Source organism: Chinchilla lanigera, unplaced genomic scaffold (genome assembly GCF_000276665.1).
Source record: "Chinchilla lanigera isolate Chin_1 unplaced genomic scaffold, ChiLan1.0 scaffold00076, whole genome shotgun sequence".
Lineage (NCBI taxonomy): Eukaryota > Metazoa > Chordata > Mammalia > Rodentia > Chinchillidae > Chinchilla > Chinchilla lanigera.
In genome coordinates, this window is record NW_004955477.1 from 8794093 (window position 1) to 8817335 (window position 23243).

General features: G+C 44.9%; 1 protein-coding gene across 1 annotated transcript in view; it reads right to left on the reverse strand.

Annotated features, from left to right (window-relative positions):
* The window catches only part of Tcerg1l (transcription elongation regulator 1-like), a 198158-nt gene that overhangs the window by 141811 nt on the left and 33104 nt on the right, over positions 1–23243 (reverse strand). The window contains exon 4 of the mRNA XM_005402032.1: positions 13554–13751. Coding sequence (XP_005402089.2) covers positions 13554–13751 — 198 coding nt within the window. The remainder of the gene's footprint in view (positions 1–13553; positions 13752–23243) is intronic.

The window sequence follows — 23243 nt, forward strand, 5'->3', positions numbered from 1 at the left end:
ACCCAAACCAAAATCAGCATCTGAGATCAAGATACACTTCTCAGATGAAGAAATACTAATCGTGAATAAATATGTGAAAAAAATGTTCAACATCATTAGTCATTTGAGAAATGCAAATTAAAACAACACTGAGATTCCATCTCACTCCAGAAAGCATGGCTATCTTTAAGAAATCAACCAATAACAAATGTTGGATAGGCAGTGGGGAAAAAGGAACCCTTCTTTCCTGCTGGTGGGAGTGTAGATTGGTGAAACCACTGTGGAAATCAGTTTGAAGATTCCTCACAAAACTAGGATTAGAAGTCCCACTTAACCCAGCTATTCTCTTTCTGAGTTTTTTTCCCAGAAGAATTAAAAACAACATACCACAGCAATATATGTGCATCCATGTTTATAGCAGCACAATTTGTCATACCTAAATCTTGGAAACAACCCATGCCCATCCACTGAGAAATGGATAAAAAGATGTAGTATTTTTACACAATGGAGTATTACTCAGCTATAAGAAAGATAAACTCAAGGCTTTTATAGGTAAATGGATGCAATTAGAAACCATACTCATAAATGAAATAAATAGGACCTACATGTGTAAACATCATATTGTCTCCCTAGTGTAAGAACCTGAAAGTGTAAATAAAACCCAAAATGAACAATAGATAATATAAAAGGGAAGGAAATTACTCAAATGAAGGAACAACTGGGATGAGAGAAGGCAAAAAATATATTAAAAATATATATATCTATAGATATATATAGATAGCTGGGATAACTGTACTGCTGATGTCTGGTGGTTTATTGAAAGGAACAGTTAATGCTTAATTTTTTTTATTTTGACCAATTTTGCATGTTTATATCTGGTAACCTGAGCAACTAATTTGAAGACAACTATATGCAATATAACAACCATTGGTGAATTCCTACCATCTTGAAACTCTGTATTGTCTCTAATGTTTTTTATTATTATTTTTTTCTCTTTAATGGTTTCATCAATCTTGCATTTTTACATCCAGTAATCTGAACAATTTCATTGAAGATAACTATATGTAATATATCAAACACTGTTAATTCCTATCACTTTGTTCTGAAACTCTGTATTATTTTTAATGTTTTTGCTTTGTTTTTTTTTATCTGTGATGTGGATATTTTGCTACTGTTCTTTTTTTAACTATTCTTTTTAAAATAAAAAAGAAAACAGGGAAATGTAAGTCAAAGGATACAAAATAGTAGATACTTTTAGGATCAAGTCTTAAGATGTGCAATATGAAGATTTTAATTAATAATAATGTGTTGTATTCAGGATTTTGCTAAGTGAATAGATTATAGGTGTTCATGAGAAAGAAAAATAAATGGGTACTTGCATGAGATGACAGATGTATTGTTTTATCCTAGTAATCATTCTATTATCTATATGTATCTTATAGCCTTGTGTTAGATACCTTAAACATAGACAAAAAACCAGTGGGTCAATCTGTATTGAGCAGTTGGATAAAAAGTAAGAAAAACATTCCCCTGTCTTCAACAGCCTCAGGTAGGCAGAGAGGGGACAAATTTGATGATGGAACATTTTATGTGTCCTGAGAGCCCTGGGGCAGAGGAGCTGGGCCCAGGAGGCAGGGCTGAGTCATTGTACAACAAGGGGCAAGTGCTGTTGTTGAAGAACAACTATACAGGAACAGCAAGAAATTAAAAATTAACCCAATCCTATGAATCATTTTATATCAGTAAATTTGAAAATCTAGAAAACATGGACACATTCTCAGAAGGAATTTTCCAAAATTGATTCAAGAAAATATAGCAAACCTAACAATCATGTAGTTAGTAAAACATATTGAATAATTAAAAATTTTTGAACAACAAAAACCCAAATATATTGAGATCAGACTTCAAGAAACAGATTGTAGCAGTCTTACAGGGATTCTTCCAGAATATGAGTTGACTTGTGTATTCCGGAAACAGGGCCACATCACCTCTGATTCTATTATCTGGAGGGTCCTGAGTCCACAGGGACAGATTAGTGGTTGCCCAGGGCCCGGGAGTGCAAGGGGAAGAGAAATGTGGTGTTTCTTTGGGGGGGATGAAAAGGTACTAGGACTAGATGGCTGGGCATTCACAGAGCTGTAGGTGTACTAATTATTACTGAACTAAACATCACAAAATAGGTCATGGTTAATTGTACGTTATGTGATTTTTAACTCAAAATGTGCATACCCATCTCAGTCATGGGGTGAGGAGGAAATGTTTGGAATTGCCAGGGGAGGCACGTCAGGGCATGAGCTATAAAGAAGGTTGGCTTGAAGAAGCTTAAATTCAACACAAAGCATCAGATCTCCCAGATCTGGAGCCACAAAGGGCAAAAGTATGCTGGGCCAGAAGATGAGAGCTCCTTCCCAACCTGGGTCTGGTGACCCCACGTGGAGCTCCCTCACACTACCACAGCCTCACTCCTCACTCTGCAGCTGGTGGCTTCAGAACTCAGATGAAGGCACAGAGAGGCATGTGCCCTAAAGTTGCTGTAGGCAAGGGAGTGATTATTTTTCCTGCTGGGTGCTGCTACTGATAGCAAACCTGACCAGAGAGGTTAACAGAAAGCCTCCTGGGGAAGGCATTGTGGGCCGGGGAGAAGTTCTGGACTTTATTCCAGAGCAGCAAATGTTTCTTTGCGTGGAAGTCACTGGCTTCCCTTGGCCTTGCCTCCAAGCCTCCCTGTGCTCCATTGCTCTGTCCACCCCAGCTTTTCCCTCAGGGCCCTTCCTTTGCCCCATCCCTGAGATGTGTCTCCACCTGTTCACCATCCGTCCAAGCGTTGTACATTGGTAACATGGAGCACCCTCTCAGTACCCTGAACGGTAAGTCCTCCACTGTGTACACTATGGGCCAGTTTCTGAACATGTTACAGCCCAAGCTTTGAGGATTAGCTCACATTTATGCTGAATGGTATGGAAGCATCTCCATTTCTTTTCTCCAGAAGCCAATATGAGATGGGGCTGATGACACAGAACGAGGGAGTGGGATCAGTAAGACCCGTATCTCCCAAGTGTACCTGTGCTCAGAGACCAGGATCTAGGCACAGAGTGGTAAAATGATAACACTTTCATGAAGAAATAAGCCTACATGGCTTGGGCAACTGTTCTTTCTAGTCAACAGGACTGAAATCACTTAGCTGCTGACAAAAGGGCCACTCTCTCTGCATGTTCTGTAACCAGGAAAGGCTATGCTATGATACTGTATGATTTTTTTTGGTTTTGGTTTTTTTCCAGTACCAGGAATCGAACTCACGACTTTGCACTTGCCAGGCAGGCGCTGTGCCGCTGAGCTAAATCCCCAGCCCCTGATACTGTATGATTTTAGCAACCCAGCCTAATCCGGCCATTGGCAGTCATGGCTCTTTCTTTAGCTGCTGAGTCAGCATCCAGTGAATATTTCTTGGGCAGAAGGAGGTACAAGGTGTTCTCATGAGCACCGACCAGGACACACAGAAACATTGTGCTGGCCCTACCTTATGTCCATGACAAGGAGGACATAGCCCACAAGTTTGAATAGTACACAGGCAGTCAAGTGAGCAGTGAGACCCAGGCCAGCATAGGAGCTGAAAGGCTAGAAATGCCTGATGGACTGAGCAGTCAGGCAGGCTTTGTGGTGGACCAAAGTCAGCACCAGATGGACTCCCCAGGGGGTGGATGTAAACCAAGAAATCAGGAAAGGCCATTGTGGTGCTGTGTGGTGTAACCAGCAACTCAGGTCTAGGTTATAGGTCTGACATTATTCCAGTTCCTTTCTACTGACCCCTCTAAAAGCTTTCTTTCTGGTTCCTTTTCTACATGAGGGTGGTACCCTAGCTCTTCCCTGAACTAGGCTCACTGTGCTCTGTGACAAGACACCAGTGAACTTTGACACCTCACAGCACAGCACAAACTACTGCTGTCACTAGAGTTTAGGGGAAAGACCCCAATCATACTTGGCTGCCTGGGGTGGATGTGGCAGATACAGGGGCTAAGAGATGGGACTCTGCCCAGGACAAACAATGGGACCCTGCCCAGGACAAGAGGTACACTTCCCACCAGTGCAAGCAGCTCCTTAAGACAACTATCGCACTGTCAGCTCACTAGTATAAGGCTGAGGTATCAGTTCTGCAGAGGACAGTCTTCTCTATTTCCGCTTTTCCTTTCCTCTAGATTTGAGCAAGATGAACCTAAACACTGGAAACAAAGACACACTATTATAGTTCTGTCCCCACAGTATCCCAGCAGCACAATAGCCTTGGGAAACTCCCAGGCTTCTGTATCTATATCTCATGATAGTTGTAGGGTCTCTAGACCAATCTTTACCCTTATTCCGAAGACAGAGCTTACTTATTCCCAACTGCATCCTTGAGAAGCACACAGCATGGCAATATTCCACTGAAAGGAGAAAGAAAGCAAAAGAGAGGGTGCGACTGCCACAGGCATTGACTGCTATCACAAGAAGCAAGTATCCACCTGGAATATTAAAACTGAAATGTAGGTCTGAGAGGAATGCGCAGCATGGGTGCTGCAGTAGCAGTCATCAAACAGCAGAGCCTATAAGGGGAAAGGCAGCCTGGGTGCTGGGGTGTGGGAAGCCCCCTCCAGGAGCCCTGGGAGCTCCTGGAGACATGGTCCGTGGGCAATGGAATTGCAGATGTTAGCTATAACCAAGTCTGAGCACAGCTGTCCTCATGCTGTTGCAGGCAATGATGGATTAGTGCCATTCCAAGACACCATCCTCTCTTCCTCCTACAGCCAGTGACTGCTACAGCCTTTCAGACTTCACAGACACCCAGACATCCTGCCTGTAACGCGATCAGCCTTCTCATCACCATAAAACTCCATAAACTGTAGCTGGACCATTTTACATCATGCGTCTCTCCCTCACCAAGCAGATCCCCGGTTCCCACTTCTTTCTTTATGACCTGGAGGTCATAAGGGCACTTTGGCCCTGCATGACATCCTTGCTCTCTTCTCACAGGTCAGGAGCCACAGTCATAGTGGCTCTGCCTTCCAACTGTGTTCACAGATAGCTGTGCCTGGGAGAATTAAAGTGGGATGACAGGATGTCACTCTGCTCTCAGGCAGAGTCAGTCTTTACCATACAGTACCCCTTTCAGGGCTCTGAAAAGTTCCAGTAAAGTACAGTGGCAGCAGAAGTTTCCAGATTTAACACTGCTACATTCTTAGCCCTGAGTCCCAGGTTTGGTTCCCAACTGTCCAGTCATCACCTTCACTCTCACCCGTCTCTTCCTGGGACCCAGCTCCAGCCTTATAGGTCTACCCCTCCCTCTGGCTCTCTTGCCTCTACTGCCCCAGGCTCCTCCCAGTTCAGGAGAGCCCTTCATTCCTGCTGCTTCCATGACCACAGATCCTTTAGTCACACCCTCCAGTCAGGGGCTGTACCTCTAGCCAGCTCCTGCTGCTCCCACCAAAGATGCCCAGCTGCCACAGAAGGGTACAGGGCTCTGAGACAACTGTTCGCACTCTTGCTCAGAGGCCTCCACCCCTCTTGATTCTTCAGTTTCTGTGTTCCACAGGGCTAATGTTGTCCAGAACCCGGCTGCAGGAAGCTGTCACAAGAGTTGAATCAAAGGGGATGCTGATGTTAGACTGTGAAGGTGTGAGCAATTAGATGTTTTCTCTGCTTCTTACTTAATACTGTGCTGACACTTTCCCAATTCACTAAAATAAATTTCAGGCACATGCTTATGAGAACACACTTCTGTCAGACATGGAGACTGGTGGAGCCCAGAGGAGACCACATGGGCCTCTTCCAGGCAGCACTGAGTGTGCATAGGACCAGGGCTACTTTCTTGTCCTTGCTTTTTTTAAATTGTAGTTAAATGCATGTAACATTGAAGTCATTGCCTTAACCATTTCTGCACATACAGTCCAGTGCTGCAAGCACACTCGAACTGTCGTGCGACCATCGCCATAATCCATTTCCAGAGCTTTTCCATCTTTTCAGTCTGAATCTACACCCATCAAACACAAAATCTCTACTCCCATTCCTACCCCCAGCCACTCTCCATTCTTTTTCCTATCTCTAAGAATCTGACAACTCTGGGTGCTTCATACAAGTACTATTAGATGGTATTTGCCCTTTTGTGACTGACTTGTTTTACTCAGCAACATGTCTTCAAGGTTCATCCAAGTTGTAGAATGAGTCAAAATTTTCTTTATATTCCATTCTATGTGCGTTCCATACTTTATTTCCCTATTTGTGTGTCAACAGACACTTGGGTAGCTTTTACTCTTTTGCTGTTTTGGATAATGCTGCTACACAAATTGGTACTAGAGACCCTGCTTTGGGTATACACTGAGAAGTGGACTTTCTGGGTCATGTGGGAATCCCATGTTTAACTTTTTGAGGACTCAAAAATCTGTCATTCGGGTTTTCATAGTTGATCTACTTTCAAGCGCCAGTGTTGCCGTGGGCATGTTTGCTCAAATGCAACTCCCACGTGGTCTCTAGAAATTTAGGTACTACCAAGGGCAAACTCTCAGCTTCCTGTGAATGTGCAATCCTCCTTTGAGGCACTGGTCTTATTTATGTGCCACAGAGGTCTGTTTGGGAGCTGGACTCCACACTGGGAACCCTGTCTCCATTGAGTGTCCTTAGGGCTCCTCTCCTTTATGTGTCCTAGAGAATGTGTCACTCTTACTGCCTCTGATGACCCCTGGGCATGAATACTATTGCTAGTCCTGCTATTATCATAAATGAAATGAAGTGGTCAAGTTGGAAAGGGGCCAGCTGCTCTTGTTACCTTGAGTATGTGAAGAAAACACTTTGGCTTATGGCTACAGCAAAGCAATCTAATACAGCAACAAACCTCCTCAGAGGATGTTTTTCATTAAAGCAGCAATGAATGACTCCTTCCTCTCTCTGAAGTCCAATCTATTTTTCCCACAGTCCTTCCATGGACTCCTAAAGATGGCCTCAGTTTGAAGATCAGGAGGACCCATGTAGGGTGGCACTTGGCACAGCTGTGTGAAGCTATGCCTTCTCTGCCCAGGCTGGAGCCTGGGTCCTCAGTGCACCAAGAACTCAGTGTGGGGCCTCAGTGCACCAAGAACTCAGCCCATGCAGGCTCTGAACCTGTGCCTGCCTGGCCAGTAGAGCTTAATTTATTGAATGTCCCTCAGCACCAGCAGGCTGGCCACAAGTCTTGATCATTGGTCATTGATGCTAACACAATGGTTATGGCTGGTGTGTGGATCAATGGGATAGCTGAGAAAGAAATTCTTGAAATCTGTGGAAAAGGGGAGCTGATTTCCGGTTTTCCCTACCCTTCTACAGCACTAGAGTTTAGGTAGCTTTGCATTTACTGATCTTCAACACTGTCTCCCAGCTTTACATAGTGGGATTGGCTTTGTGGAGTTCAAAGCCCTTTTAGTTAAAAAATTTGAATTCTAGAAAATTCAAACCCTACAAGAAGGTAATTATTGGAGCTTGAATAGTGCTTTGAGCTCCTTCATAAAATTCTCTGAGTTTCCTAGAGACTCTACCTAATGCTGGCCAAGGAGCAGGAAGTGTATCTGCCATACTGGGGAAGACCTGAGATATACAGATCTTTTGCTTGTGGTGCCTGGGCCAGGTTGGTAGTGGAATAGCCAACTAGCATCCCAATGTATCTCTGAAGAGAAGGGCTCATGTGTTATGGTTGTGTCCACTCAGCTAAGGAGAGATAGTTCTTTAAGCTTTTGATATTCACTGGTGAATGAAGTACGGAGCCCCTGTCCTCATAAATCTGAGAATTCAAAGAGGAAATGAGCCATAAGTAGACACCAAAAAACATTCCAAGATAAATGCTAAGATAAATGCTCAGCAATGAAAAGTTTATTCCAGAGGATATTTCAGAACAGGAGGTTACAGGCCGCCTCTCAGAGTTGAGGCCAGAGCGACAGAAATGCAACCAGCCACATGCAGTGCTAGGTGGCTGGGAGAAGGGTACTTGGGGCAGGAAGAAAGGCCAGGACATAGGCTCTGAGGCAGCCAGGGGTTTGACATAGTTGAGGAACCTGCAGCAGCCAGGATGGTTGAGGCCTGGAAGATAAGCAAAAATTCCCCACTGGAACTACCTGGAAGAGTAGGCTTACTTAGGAGACCATAGGAAACATAATGGTTTTCTATGGTTTTTTTTTTTTTTTATTGAATGGAGCCTGAGTTAGGAAATCTAAAGTTCCTGAGCAGAACAATGGAGTCCGAGATCTCCATTGGAAAGTGGAGGTAGCTACCGAGAAACTGCTCTGTAATCTCAAGCCCAAGCCCCAGGAGGAGCGGGCGATCAGGCTGAGATGGTAGTTATCTCAGATGAGGACGCAGGGGATACTGAAGGCAGAGGAGGTCCAGGGCTCCCGAGAGCTGACAAAGGCCCCAAGAAGGGTATTAGCAGAGCAGGTTCAGTTCAGGAGAGGAAAGTACTTCCAAAGGAAGAAGAGGACAATGGTGTGCGGGATTTCAGGGAGTGCAAACGTTGCCAACCATGGAACAGTGGTACATGGTTGGCTCACAGGGATAAATGTTTCTCACCAGAGAGCAGGCCTGTGCTGCAGCTGCCAGCCTCAGAGCAGCAACACAAAGGAGAATACTTCCTAGCAGAAAGACAGTCGCCCAAGAATTCATGACCACGGTTTTGTTTATGCAAAATTGAAAGAAGCTCAAACTCCGCAGTACCTTGTAAATATGTAAACATAATTTTAAAAAGCAACAACAGAATGACTGGCACACGTCCAGGGGTGCAGTTACCTCTGGGATAAGGAAGAGCAAGGTTGCCCAGAGGGAAGGGGACCAGAAATGTGTACTTTCTTCTCACAGAGGGAGACGTTTGGGTGTCTGTTGCATTAACATTCCTTGCACTCCACATAATCATATACGTGCTTTGCGGATATGTATTTCCAGTTTTTCTTAAAAAAAAGAAAAAGTGGACTAGAGCTAACAGTATAGACAGCTAATGTTGATAAATTGCCTGCCATTTCTCAGGGAAGGGAGAAGGGATGGGAGGCTTCTGGGGATATGAGGTCACAAAAACACCCTTTCCTAGGTGGGTGACCAACACCTCACTGATAGAAAAGACTCAGTGTGAAGCCAGATCTCATTTTTGGATCTTAATAGTGTAGACAAATCTGCCCCCAACGTGGCTAAATGTAAAACTGTCAGCTTGTGTATTTGCAGTTGCATTCTTAATAGAAGCTCACTTATCACAGGTAATAAACTACACCAAGGTTTTGTTTATTGGTTGGTTTATACCAACCAATTTTTCTACTAAAGGCAGCACAATCCCTCCTATCAGAAATGCCTGTCTTTCTCACAGGAGCCCGCAGAATTTCCAACATTTTGGAGTGTAAGTAATTATGTTATTACAGTGTTAGAATATTTTTGTCCCTGGAAAGCTCTAAAATGTTACTATGTATTATGACATTTTTTGATTATAGCAGAGGAGAAAATAATTCTGAGATTTTTTAAAAAGAAAGAATTTATCCCCAAATGACTGGATCATTGTTGTCATAGAACCTGTCTTAGCATCTGCAGATTCTGCTAATGAGGAAAGCCAGCAGCCACATGAAAAGGCCTGGTGGTAGCGTTCTGGCTTGGAGACTTCTCTGACTTGTTACGCGGTTTGGCTGGCAAGTTACTGGTAGAAAAAGAAAATAGTCACTCCCCAGCTGTTCTGTGGCAGGACAACATGTTAAATTTAAACCATTAAGTAGTTCCGGAAGCAAGAGAACAGGTGGCAAATGGTCTCCAAGGCAGATGGTCCTTTTTAATATTTGTATTTGATAGTAATTTGTGCTACTAGAGACCATAACTACTCACTCATATTTCACCTTTCTCACTTGAATGCATAAGAAATGGTGAGCCAAGTTTTTAAAATAAATACCATTGTTTTTTAAGACTAATCCCTCCATTTATTCCATCCAATGGGGTGAGCACCAGAGTTCTGTTAGCACATCAGTATCTTCACAGAAAACACTTGCCACCCTGGCACAAGGTCTGACCAAAATAGTGGACCAGCTGCTGCTGCAGGCTGGGGTGACTTGATCCTCAGGATATCCAGGGAGGTATTTCAGCTCTCTTCCTAAGACCTTCTGCTTGCCTTTCATCCTGCCCTTTATAAACAGGATGTTCTCCATAAACACTAAGTAAAAAACACCTTTGCCCGGAAGATGTTTCTCAACAACCTTAAGCCCTAAGATATAAAGAAACAGGAAGAAATAGAGTGAACTATTTCACTAACACCTGCTTGCAGACAACAATAGCAAAGAGATACTACTCTGGCAGCCTCTTCGATGGCTCCCTCCAGCTGTCCCAGCTCACACTGTCAGCACAAAGGGCAGCACAGCTCCAAGTACACGTGGCCATCCACCTAAACTGTCCTTGTGCCTCATGCTCTGATTCAGAAGCAGACAGGTAAGGAGCAGCATTAGAAATTATGTGGCTAGCACAGCAGTGCTGCTCATCTCAGCACCGAGTTCATGGTCCCTTGTATGGGGACATGGCTGTGTTCAGCTCAGCCTACGAGTGCATTGTTCAGGCAGCAGGAAAGAAAGACAGCCCGGGAGAGGTACAGCTGTGTGAAAAGACTGCCATGGGTGCAAGGCCAGTGGGTGCCTGGCCTGCAGAAGAACAAGCAGCAGAGGGAAGGCCGTGCTGACAGCACTATGAGGGAGGAAATCTAGTTTACAGCTAAATGTAGAATGGCTTGTGGGTCTCTTTAAATACTCTCTGGTAACTTGCTTGAAACTGCAAACCATGCACATAATTAAGTGTAATTCTTCTGGCTCTGCCTCCTTTCCAACAGAGCCTATTTCCTCCAGAGTCTCGCAGCTAATAGAGCATGAATTTTCCCAGAGGAGCTTCTCTGAGCCCTCACAAGGGGATCTCGAAATTTGTTAAGTGGCATTGTTCTCCTGATATGAGCACTAACTAACCTTTTGAAACAATTTTTACCATGGGGCTGTCCTAGGGGTTGTAGGATGTGAGGCAGCCTCCCCAGCCCTATCCATGAGATCCTAGGAGCAACCTCTCATGCTGCCACAGCAATCCCCAACCACTGCCAAAGAGGCTGGAGGTGGGGAGATTTAACTCAAACTATTTGGATTCTCTAAGGCCATTTGGTTTTTATCACCAACTCAAGGATGCAAATCAAATAGCCATGTCCACTTATCTGGGGATAAATATCTTCAAATGAAAAATAAGATTGCTCACTGGTAGCTCCATCAAAGGTCAGAGACTTTTACAGCATCACTTGCATAGGGAGCAAACTTCACACGACCTGCATTTTCTGTCTGCAAAGCCTGCCAATATTTGGCTGCTGGCACTGTTCTGTTTCTTCCCCTCCATTCCCCCTACTAGTTAGCTCCTTAAGGACACTCTATCATTTTCTTGTCTTCTCCTGGTTCGTCTATGTTAAGGGGTGTCAGGAATTTTCTAGTGAACTGCTCATCAGTACAGACAACTCCTCAATCTCACTCATGTGACTGGTGACTGAAAGTATTTTAGAATCAGCCTTGAACAGCCCTGATGGGAAAGGAGCTGTCCATCTCTCCTGTTCCTTCAAGTCTTGGCTTTCTAAAAGTACGCAAGGGAATGGGATGAAAGTCTGCATCATGAGCATAACCATCCTGTCCTTATGCACTGCATACATGGAGAGGAGACACCTGGGACAACGCTGCCTGGTAATCTAACTTCCCAAAGAACACTTCACTTAGGGCACTCCTGGCAGGAGTGCATCGACCAGTAGATCCTGAACCTACCTTAGATGAGGTCACTGGTCCTGAGCCAGCCCCAACAGCATTCCAACTTCAACCTGTTTTATCTCTTCCAGAGCTTGGTTCTTAAGATCATGAATCCATGCCAATGGCACCATCAAGGCCTACATGTTGATACTTGCCTTTCTCACTGAGTGCACAGGACTATTGACTTGAATGCAGAGCCTTAACGAATTGCAAACCTGAAAAGGTGCCTAATTCTTGTGGGATTTCATAAATCATATAAGAGTGTGGAAAACAAAACCATCCTGAGGTACACAGTTTTATGTTTTAAGATGAATTTCATTGAATAGCATCAGCTTTAATAAATAGCATTGGACTGGTAGATTTCAATAAACATCTTGACACAGCTGTAAATATGGGTCCTGTACAGAGATTGTCATTATCCATGTGCATTATTTCCTCACTGTATGTACATGTACATTGACATGTGGAAACAGAAATAAGATTTTGTTCTTGAGAACACAGTATCCTACTGATCAACTAATTTAGCAAACCACTGTAGGAATACAGAATGCCAAAGGTCCAGTTGAAAAAGCACATTTGATTATCCAGAAAAAAACTCAATAAACCAAAAGCACTCTGAAGTATTGGAAAGTATTAAACTAGGTTGTCTTTGTGTGTGTGTGTGTGTGTGTGTGTGACAATTTAATGATAAGTTTACTGTTACAGAGAATCTAACAATTAATTATACAGGTTGAGTATCCCTTAACCACAATGTTTTGGAGCAGGAGTGTTCTGGATTTCAGATTGTTTCAAATTCTTCAATATTTGCAGATACACAATTAGGCGCTTTGAGTATAAGACCTAACTCTAAACATGAAATTTATTTATGTCTCATGGACACATTATATACATATTATAGAGATAATTTATATAATATTTTTTAAAAATCTTCAAGAAAGAAAGTTTTATAGTGTAGAATTTTCCACTTGTGATGTCATGTTAGAGCTCAAAAGAGTACAGATTTTAAAGCATTTCAGATTCTGGATTTTCAGATTTAGGATTTCACTAAATTAATACTGTCTCCCACAGAAGATAATAGTCATATCACATGAACAAGTAAAATGAAAACAATAGCACAAACTCATAAGAATGAAGGATTTACTGCACGTCCTTGGAAATGACTATCACTATTGCTGCATTTGAAGTAGACAACAGTGCACAGGATGGCTGGGACACACAGCACACTGATTCCAGTAAACAGACAGACACGTGGCAGTAGACACAACAGATCCAGTCCAGGACTCTACCTTCTTCTCCCTCCTGAATCCCTCATCAACAGTTCTGCTCCTCTCACAATGCAAGAATGTTTGCCAGCCCCTCCTGCCCTGGGAAAGCAGCTCCAATGGCTCTGGGATGATCACATCTCATAGTCAGCCCTTGAAGGTGGCCTCCCCACTTTAGAACAGCCATCTGACAATGCCAGGCAGGGCTCAGGGAGGCTACATGCAACTCCAAATCTGCCTCGATGCATCACGGGCTCAGACATCTGAGGCTTGTCTGGTGGATACCCTTGTTCCCTAACTCATTCCACACAAGAAAATTTCAACAGTCTCAGCACAGTCACTAGAGGTTCTTATACAACCCCTCTGAAGAATTTTTAAGGAAGTAGTACTTACACACATACACATACACACACACACACAGGTGCAAACACAGGGTGGGTTTAACAAGGTCTGGCTCTGGATGAAATTACATATGTATTATTTGGCATCACACGCTATTGAGTGTGGGAAGTACATACAGTCTGCAGGGACAGCACTTTGAATTTACCTGAGAAGGGGGTCGTCCGCAAGGGTATTTTGATGGGTGCCAATGTCAGGAAATGGCATGGCTGCACACTGGAGGGGGCTGGGCTCCGGAGTCCCTCGGGGTCCACAGAGACCATGGCAGCAGCGGCAGCGGCTGCAGCAGCAGCGATGGCAATGGTGGGACTGTTGCTGATCGGCTTAAGGCTGCTGTGGCAACCACCTGTGAAAGGGTGACACAAAGTTAGCATGTGACAAAACAACGTCTAGAGGTGATAGATATCCACCTTACTAGGTCAAGATACCAGAACCTGGAAACCAAGCAAGAGTAGCACCATCTCCCTTTAAAGGAAGCCCACCATGTGTGCCGTCATTCCAGAATGAATGGTTCTGATGAGTTCTCAAGCTATCAAAGCATGGACTGTGCCCCTGGCACACACATACATCACTATGTGACGCTCAGGGTACCACAAAGCTGATAGTCATGAGGGGAAGAGCAAGACATGTGTGCCTTAAAGAGAACAGAGAAAACTTTGTTGCAGTACATGAGTGACACATCTTCGTAAGTGAGTGTGACCAGTGTGCTTTACTGGGAAGAGTTGTTGAGGTCAGCCAAGTGAGGGACACAGAATAGGAGGGAGAATTTGCAGGAATGGGTGGCTGTGGGATTTCCATAGCACACAGGTTTAGCTTATCACTGAAGGATGCAGTAGACCACCGATCCCAGTGGAGAAAATGACACCCATCTCAATGTGAGGAGTCCCGTATAAGGATTCAGACTCCAAAGCTGAAATCAAGCCATGCAGGTGACTCACAAGATATTAATAAAGCAGATCATAAAAACATTTAAGTGTTTGCACCTTAGTCATTCAGTCAACTCATCTTTATTTAGCTGACAAGCATTTATTTGGGTGTCAAATATGTCCCATGTCTTAGGGAGAGAGCCGTGGGCCAGTTAGAAAGGCTGCCTTCTGAAATGTACCCCCCAGAAGGAAGGGCGCACAGTATCCATATTTTTATTTGCTGATTTTACATTATGGGTTGATGAGCACAAATCAGAGAAGAGGATTCAAGAGCTGGCAAGGGGGTCTCGGTTTGGGGTGGTGAGGAAAGTCTCCACTGGGAAGGAGACACAAGATAAAGTCTGCCTGAGGCGAGGAGTGGACTGGTGCTGGCACCCGGTTGAAGAGGTCTAGGAAGAAGCAGCAGAAAGCACAAAGGCCCTGTAGCAGAAACCTGGCCTGTGCATCCCTGGAGCTTCAAGGAGACTGAGGAGGCCGGAGTGGAGTAGACAAGGGGAAGGATAAGGGGAGATACAAGGCAGTGAGGTCTGTCAGGGAACAGCCATGCCATGTAGGTGGACACAGATGTACCTGTGATGGGTGAGGCAGGCCATGAGCGGGGGTGCAGTGTGCAGACTGGTAGGGCAGGCGGCTCTGCCATTCGTGGGGACAAACTCCTCTGGGCTGCTTTTGGAGAACAGACAGGCAGGAAATAGGGCTCAGATCTGGATGAAGCCATGACAGGACTTACTGAATGTGGATCTCAAGGAAGGATCCAGATGGGAAACAGAACTTGGAGACATCTAGGAGGTATTTAATACTATGGTGTCAGATGCGTTTTAAAAAATGCATGTAAACAGTGAAAGGACAACTTGAATGTGAACATATCAAGGTGGCAGAATAACAGTTGATTTTCTCTATTTCCTGTCTTTCTGTATTTTCCAAAATCACTACTATGGGGCATATACAGATTTTTAAAAATAATTTTTAACTTTTAGTCAAGATTTAATCAGATTTTTAATTTTTTTGATCAAGTACTCTTACATTTATAGAAAAACTGAGCAGAAAATATAAGGTTCCCTTACATGGTCCCATCCCCAGTTCCCTTATTATTAACACCTTGCCTGGTGTGGTATGTTTGTCACATCTGATGAGCTCACAGTGACACATTATTATTAAAGCCCACAGTTTTCAACAGAGTTTACTGTTGGTGTTGTAAATTCCATGGCTTTTGACAAATGTACAATGACACACATCTGCCATTATGGTATCAACAGGACAATTTCACTTGCCTTAGAAATATCCTGCATGCCACCTCTTCATTCTCCTCTCCCAGCCCCTGGCACCTACTAATATTCTTATTGGGGCTACAGTTTTGCCTTTTGCAGAATGTCATATAATTGGAACCAAATGTTATGTAGCCTTTCACATTTACTTCTCCCACTTAGCAATATGCATTTAAGTTTTCTTCAAGTGTCTTTATGGCTTGATAGCTCATTTCTTTTTATTGCTGAATAATATTTCATTATAAGAATGTACACAATGCATCCATTCACCTAAGGAAGGACATCTTGGTTGATTTCAAGTTTTGGCAATTATGAATAAAGCTGCTACAAACAACCTTGTGCAGATTTTAACGTGCACATAAGTTTTCAACTCTTGGAGAAACACCAAGGCGCGTGACTACTGGATAATATGGTAAGAGTATATTTAGCTTTTAAGAAACTGTCAGACTGTATTCCCAAGTGGGTATCCCATGCCGTATACCCATCAGCGGTGAATGAGAATTCTGGCTATTCCACATACTCGGTAGTGTTTAGTGCCATCAAGGATAGTGGGTTTTGTCCATTCTAGTAGGTGTATAGCAGAATCTTGTTTTTGTATACAGACGTAAAGTCAGAAAAAAATAAGCACTATTCAAAATATATCATTTTAATAAAAATACACTAGAAAACTGATAAAATAGAATAAATACGTGTGAGGAAATACTCCTAAGCCGCCCCTTCCTGAACACTGTAGATCTTCTGTTTGTAATTTTCTGGCAGCAGGGTCAGTTAGAATTGTTATGTATCATGATCACACTCACACTGCACACACTTTTCATGAGGTGACACAAAATAAACACTTCCTCTGTCACAAATAGCCTTCCTACTCTTCTTCCAGGGAATGGAAGAACAGAGTGCCCATAAATTTCCCATATTCACTTTGCCACTCCCACCATAGGTGTGACCTGTTACAAACTGTGCCGACATTCAGTGTCTGCATGCATTACCGCATGCATTACCGCAGGACGCCAAGCAGACTGGAGAGGAAGGTGTCAAAATAAGGGAGCAGCCTTGGAAATAAGGATCACAAGTTTGAGCCCAGGAGGACATTTTAGCTATATAGTAAGAGCCTGACTCAAAATAAAAATTGAAAAAGCGCTGAGGATGTGGCCCTGGCCTCAGTTCCCAGTACCAGAGACAGAGGAGGTGGGACAGAGGAGGTGGGGAGAGAGACAGAGACAGAGACAGAGAAAGAGACAGAGAGAGAGGAAAAAAGAAAACAAAAAAGAGGCCCAATACACTTTGAGGCCCTACGCAAATGCTTCTTATCCAGTGTGGTCCCACCCACTCAGGATGCCTGTATCCACAGGATTTCAGTGTGTGCCCCACTCAGGGCCTCTCAGAGCAAAGCCCAAAGGAAAGTCCTTAGGGGAGCTAGTCAAGAAAGGCTATCCTCAGAAAGACCAGGAAAGGTGTCGCATATCAAAGGAGCCATAGACTCCTACTGAAAGGGGAGAGGGTGAGAAGGGGTGGAGAAGTGCAAAGCCCATCAGGCCACCAAGCAAGGCCCCTCACCCCTCCAGCGCTCAGATCCTGCCCAACCCCCGAGCCCCTGGAACCAGCCCTGAAGAAGCTTCCCTCCATGGGCTCTTGAATTTCACCCCTACAACATGAGGCACTCAAGGGCCAGGAGGGACACTGGAACAGCAACACACATCTGTTCCTGCCATTCTGTAAGCCCCACCACCTGGGATGGGAGAAGCACTGGGGAGCCAGTCTCATGCCTGGAGCCCGGGCCCCTGCCTGGGCTCCATGGTAATGATGGTTATGGGAGGCCAGCACCCCCAGAAAGGGAAGGTCAGGACAGGATGTCCACATGATTTAACACATCTAAAACAATGAATGAGAGAGCAGTTGTCCTGGACATAGCACACACATCGATACTGGAGTCTGACCCTTGATTAAAAATCTGGGTGATTTTTCAGGCTGGCCACAGGCAGTTACAAAGGCTGTGCCTGACCATTCTCCTGGGCAGCTGCACTCCCCACAAAGCTGGGTGCATGGCAGCCCAGGAGGGCACAGCAATCAGGACTTAGGCCCATGCGGTCAGCTATGGTCCTAGGAAGGGCAGTACCTTCACATTGGGCCTCGCCATCTGAGGCTTGAGACCGAGATCCTCTCAAGTTGCTTCTGTTGAGGCCTCCTCATAGGAGGAGAAGAGAACCCTAAGGACATTGTCCTACTGGCACCCAGGACCTGGGGTTTGCCTCTAAGCCCTCCCCTTGCCCTCTTCCACATGAGGGACCATAAAGCTGCCAGAGCTCTTTTATCAGGGTCCCCCAACCTTGAGAAGGCCCCTGTCTGTCTGTGCTGATTCTCTGACCTAGAGCCTGCACTGTTCTGTGGGGCAAGGGAGCAAACCAGGGAGTTGGCATGATTTCCACCTTCAGACTCTTGCCTCTGCCCTGGCAGTGGTGGATAAGGCTCATGACCTTCATTTCAGTGCTCTGACCCTGGCACTCCAGCTTTGTCTCTCAGCTCACCTCAGCTCTTGATGGGATGAGCTCCCCACCTCAGAGCTTCTACTAGCCAGATGTCTATCTGGCTTGGCAGAATTCCCAGGGGAGATTGGAGACCAGGGTGTCCCCATGGAGCCTCCCTAATCTATAGAGCATCCCTGACCACATGCTTCAGATGCTGACAATGCTTTGTGAGAACAAAGCCTTTCAACAACAACTTTAAAACACGGACGATGAGACAGGAGTGATGATAAACCTTTCAGAGGGGTCTAAGTTTGGGCCTGGTACTTTGGGGACTTGCTCTCCTCATGTCTCTCTTTTATAAGAAGACAGGGCCAAGTTTCATGATCTCAGGGATGTGCTAAACAGTAAATTTTTGAAGTAAATTTGATCTATTTAGATGATCTTTAACAATGAATATGAAAGTAACCAACATTGTTTTAAAAGAAGCAGATGTTAAAGTGAGAGTGTTTTGTAGATAGCAGTGGGAAAATATTTTTAACACCAGGTGTTTTGGTGCCAAAATTCATCTGTCAACTAAAAACAAAAATAAATGGGCACACCTTTTATATATGCCTTTAAAAAATGAACCTAGTATAATGGTGGACACCTGTAATCCCAGCAGTCTGGAAGCCTGAGGTAGGAGGCCTGGGAGTTCACGTTCACCCTGGGCAACTTAGTTACTGAGATCCTGCCTCTAAAAAAAGGTGCAAAAAGGGCTAGGGATGTGGCTTAGTGCAAAGCCCTGGGTTAAATCCCCAGTACTGCAAAAACAAACAAATAAACAAAACCACTTGGAAGGACAGTATTTAACCAGCCTTGAATTCTTTTGGTTACATATAAAACTGCAATATGCTCCTTCACAAAATCACCTCCATAGTATCAGTAGAGATAGAAAGTTAATAGCCTACATCAATAAAATGATTTTCATAATTGGTAGATGAGATGGAAAGCAGACGTCTCTGTCTCATTGTAAGACTTCCTGGTGCTCTGGGACCTTGGGACAATCAATCATGATTACTATCAGAGCCAAGCTCCTATGTGGCAGGCAGGACCTTGTACCAAGCCTCCAGCACAGACTTGAACATCATAAAAGCAAAAGGAATGCACTTAAGGAGGAGCATGTTCAAGCACTTTCACTGAGTGATACACAACATCACAACACAGCAATCGCAGCTTTGGGGAAGAACAGTGTGTGGACTGCATTATGGTTTCCTTTCTACTTCCTTCCCTACACCTCTTAGTGAGACATCAGGTATCCTGCACGGCAGACTGTGCACAGCTCTGGGACTCAAAGATGATATGACACGAGACACAGATGCAAACAGATAAACACCCTCCGGTAACTGCTGCTGGAGGACATAAGCCGGGAAGTGTATGGAGCCAACAAGAGCCCTGGACACCAGCTGCTCCCCTTGCGAGCTGCCTCCTAAGCCTTTGGAAGATGAGCAGGCACTCAATAAATTGTGTTGACTGATAAATAATGATAATAACTTGCTTCCCCCAAAGGACTGTACAAAATCCCTTAGTTGAGTAAATAAATAGTGAGATAAGATAGGTCCAGCCAAAAAAAAAAAAAAAAAATGCTAAGCCAGCTAAGAGATAAGCCAGAAATGCTGCCCCATAAGGATTACCTACAAAAATCAATATTTTAAGCAAAACAATAATTAACCATGTGTCTCCCTTGAAGACAGTCAGAGAGGAAGGCACAGGAGCAAGCAGCTCCAGAAGATCCAAGTGTGCTCATTTCTCAATTACCCTCATGATGCTGCTACTGGGATCGTTACTGCCACCCCTGCCTTTTTCAAGTCATCCTACTAATCACATATGGAGGAGACCACACGGGCCATGTATCCAGCAGAGGACACCAAAGCTCCATGAGGCTTAACACACTCACAGGAAAGCCAAGGTGAGAAGGCACCAGCACCCTCCAGGTGGTCACATTTGGAGTGTCACTCTGTAGGGCTGGGCCCAGGCCCACGTGGTTGAAGATGCATCACACCTGAGGATGAGCCTCTCAAAGACTCTCCTTGACATCTCCAGCATAAAAAGCACCCAGCTGTGAATGTAGGACTTATTAAGACTCCATTGGCCTCAGTAATGCAGGGAGGAGGGCAGGCTCTGCATGGGCTCCTCTGCTCATAGGCAGACTGGTACGCCACCAGCACCTGCCTCCAAAACCTATAGTCCATTCAGTAGCTGATTTTGCTTGTCCTGGGATTCAACAGAGAGGAAGGAACAGACAGTGTCTTTGGGTCCTGGGACAACAGGGCGGGTAGGGGCTCCAGAGCCATTGACATCAAGCTGAGCAAGCTCAGCTAGTACAAGTTCAAGGCTGCCCACTCCAGAGATGACATTTATCTGAACTTTCTCTTCCTCTCTGAGCATACTGTACAACAGGTGATCCCTCAGTCAACAGTCTCTCTCTACACTCTGCCAAGAAGGATCCCAGGCAGACAAGTGTCAGGAGAGATCTGATAGAGCAGAGGCAGACCCTCACCCAGGTCCCTGCATTCTGCCACAGGATGCTTGGCCCAGAAAAGTGTGATATATCATCGCAGCAGGAAGAGTCATCAGACAACAAACTGGAAATTATAAACATAGTTGGCTGCAGAGTAGATGAGATGTTAAGTACAGAACTTCTTCATTTCACAGAAGACTCAGCGAAAGCCCTCAGGGTGCCATGTTTACATGTGAGGACACTCATGGGGGAGGATCTTTAGGACTCAAAGGTAGCAAGGTGCCAGGTAAACAAGAGAATGGCTGGCAAGAATCCTCTGTTGAAGAGAAAACAGAATCTGACAAACAGCAGCTGTCGCTTTCTCTATGTTGAGCACCGTATTCAAAGAAATAAACAACCATTAGTGTACCATGTCTGTTTAGCAAATGATTTCAGCTCTGGTGAAAATCCTTTAGGCGGTATTTCTACCAGCTGGCAATTATTTCTGCAAAAATGACTGCTTGATCAGGACAGTGACTTCAGGCATGAAGAACACAAACAGTGTGTTCACAGAGATGAGTCCGGGGTGTTGTGGGCACAGTGGCTGTGTCGTCTGTAACACGCAGCAAGCAGAGCGTGAGCTGGTGCGGAGCTGGTACAGACAGGCTCTTCCTCTCTGTCTTCTGAAAGCATCCTGTTTCTGTGCTCCAAGGGACAGGGGACTCTATAAAGACCTAAATATATTCTTTTTTGAAAGACCAGTAGTAGGTTTTTGCAGATCTTATTGAGGAGCCAGTACAAATCCGGTACATGTATGTTTGCATTGCTGCTTAACGATGTGCCCAATATTTGTTTTTTTGCTGTTTGCTGTTCTGATTGTTTTCTGAAAGAGACATCCTACTCATGATATCACTACATGTTTTGAATGTGCCAAGGAAGCAAACCTATAAGCTGGCTGGATCATCTGCCAAGTTCCACAGACCCATCTCTTCTACACACAGTGGATCTTGCTGGACTCCTTGAGAACCCACTATATTCATCTTCCCTCTCTGCCCAGTATCAGGGGCAGTGTGGACTGTCTGTTTTCACAGATCTCTTCGGGCTTGTGGGATAGATGATCCTGGGTACTCCTTCTTTTGCCTGGTCCAAATCCTCCTCCTAGTCAGTGAGAGCAGAACCCAAACTCGGATGGAGGTGACAGTCTCAGTCTTTATACTAACAGGAAGCACAGGCCCCCTCAGCCACTGTCTGGGCTGTCCAGGATAGGATCCATTTCAGCAGCAGCCTACAGCAGTGCTTCAGTTTCTGTAACTGTGAAGTATTGTCTAAAGATCCAAATGGCCATGGGATGATTTGTCCTGCACACTGCACTCCGGTTTCCTCCTCTTTCCCTCTGACAGCTTGCCCTGGCACCTCCATAAGTGATGACATTCCTAGCTATCTCTGTGTTGGGCAATGGCATGGTTTCAGCCGCTGCCCTCTTGTCCTGTGTTGGCTCCTTTGTGGATCATTAAGGCCAAGCTCCAAGGCATAAGAAGAAGCCATGCAGTGTCAGTTAACAGTTCTTCCTGCTGCTAGTTGCTGAAATTTGCACACCAGGAAACATAGTAGAAGTAAATATAGAAGTGGTGGTTTCAGAAATTAAGCAAACTAAAGGGAAAGTAAATTGGAATGGGGAGAGGAGAATGTGTCATTAAAGAGTGCACAGATAAGGGGCTGTTTTAGCTACTTTGTCACTGCGGAGACAAAGTACCCAGTGTCCAAATTTAAGGGAGGAAAAGTTTATTTAGCTCACAGTTTGTAGAGGTTTCAGTCCATAATCAGCTGGCTCCAAGGTAGGGTGGAACATGTCAGAAGGTCAACAAGTGATGGTGGTGGAAGACAGCAAAGAATCACGGAGCAAAAGAGAAGAAAGCCTCTTTTCCTTCCTTATACTGTATGCAGGTTACCTGCCCTAGAGCAGATGTAGCACTCATACCCCCAATCCCAGCACTAGACAATGAACCAATCACAAATTACAGATTCAGCCACTTCTGAAAACTCCACCCCTCATGACCACATGAAGCTTTGGGGGACATCCAGACACAAACCATAACAGGGGCTGAGGCCACACTCACCCTTACCCTAACCAGGCACCACTGGTGGCCCGCATTGGGCAAGTACACAGACCTGGGCAGAAGCTTCAATCTCCCAGCTCCTAGGAACATGGTGGGGCATGTATCTTCTATTGAACCTCTTTCTGCAGGACATGGCCAGGCTCTTTGGGGCAGAGGAGAGGAACCCCCCCACCAGAGGGAAGCAAGTGCCTTCAGACAATGTGGTAGAGTAGTAAGGGTAGTGACCAGAGTAGGTTCAGCCTCATCTCAGGCCCAGGGATCCTCACCCTAGTAGCTCTACCTGGCCTCCCTCACCCTCCCACCTAAAATACTGTCCCACACCAATGACACAGCTGGACTGGATTTCTAGGTGCTGTCTGCTCATCCAGGCTCCTGAGGGACCCCAGCTGAGACCCATGGAGGTGTCAGCCTATGTGGCAAAACTGGAGGAACAGTGACACTGGAGAGCAGTTCCCATTGATCTCTTCCCTGGGTTTGAAGTCATACATTGATTGGCCAACTCCTAAAATAGTTACCTGCCTTCTGGAGAATCCCTGTTCAATGCTTTGCTTTTGCTGACACTAAACCTCAGCAGCCAGAACTGCAGAGAAAC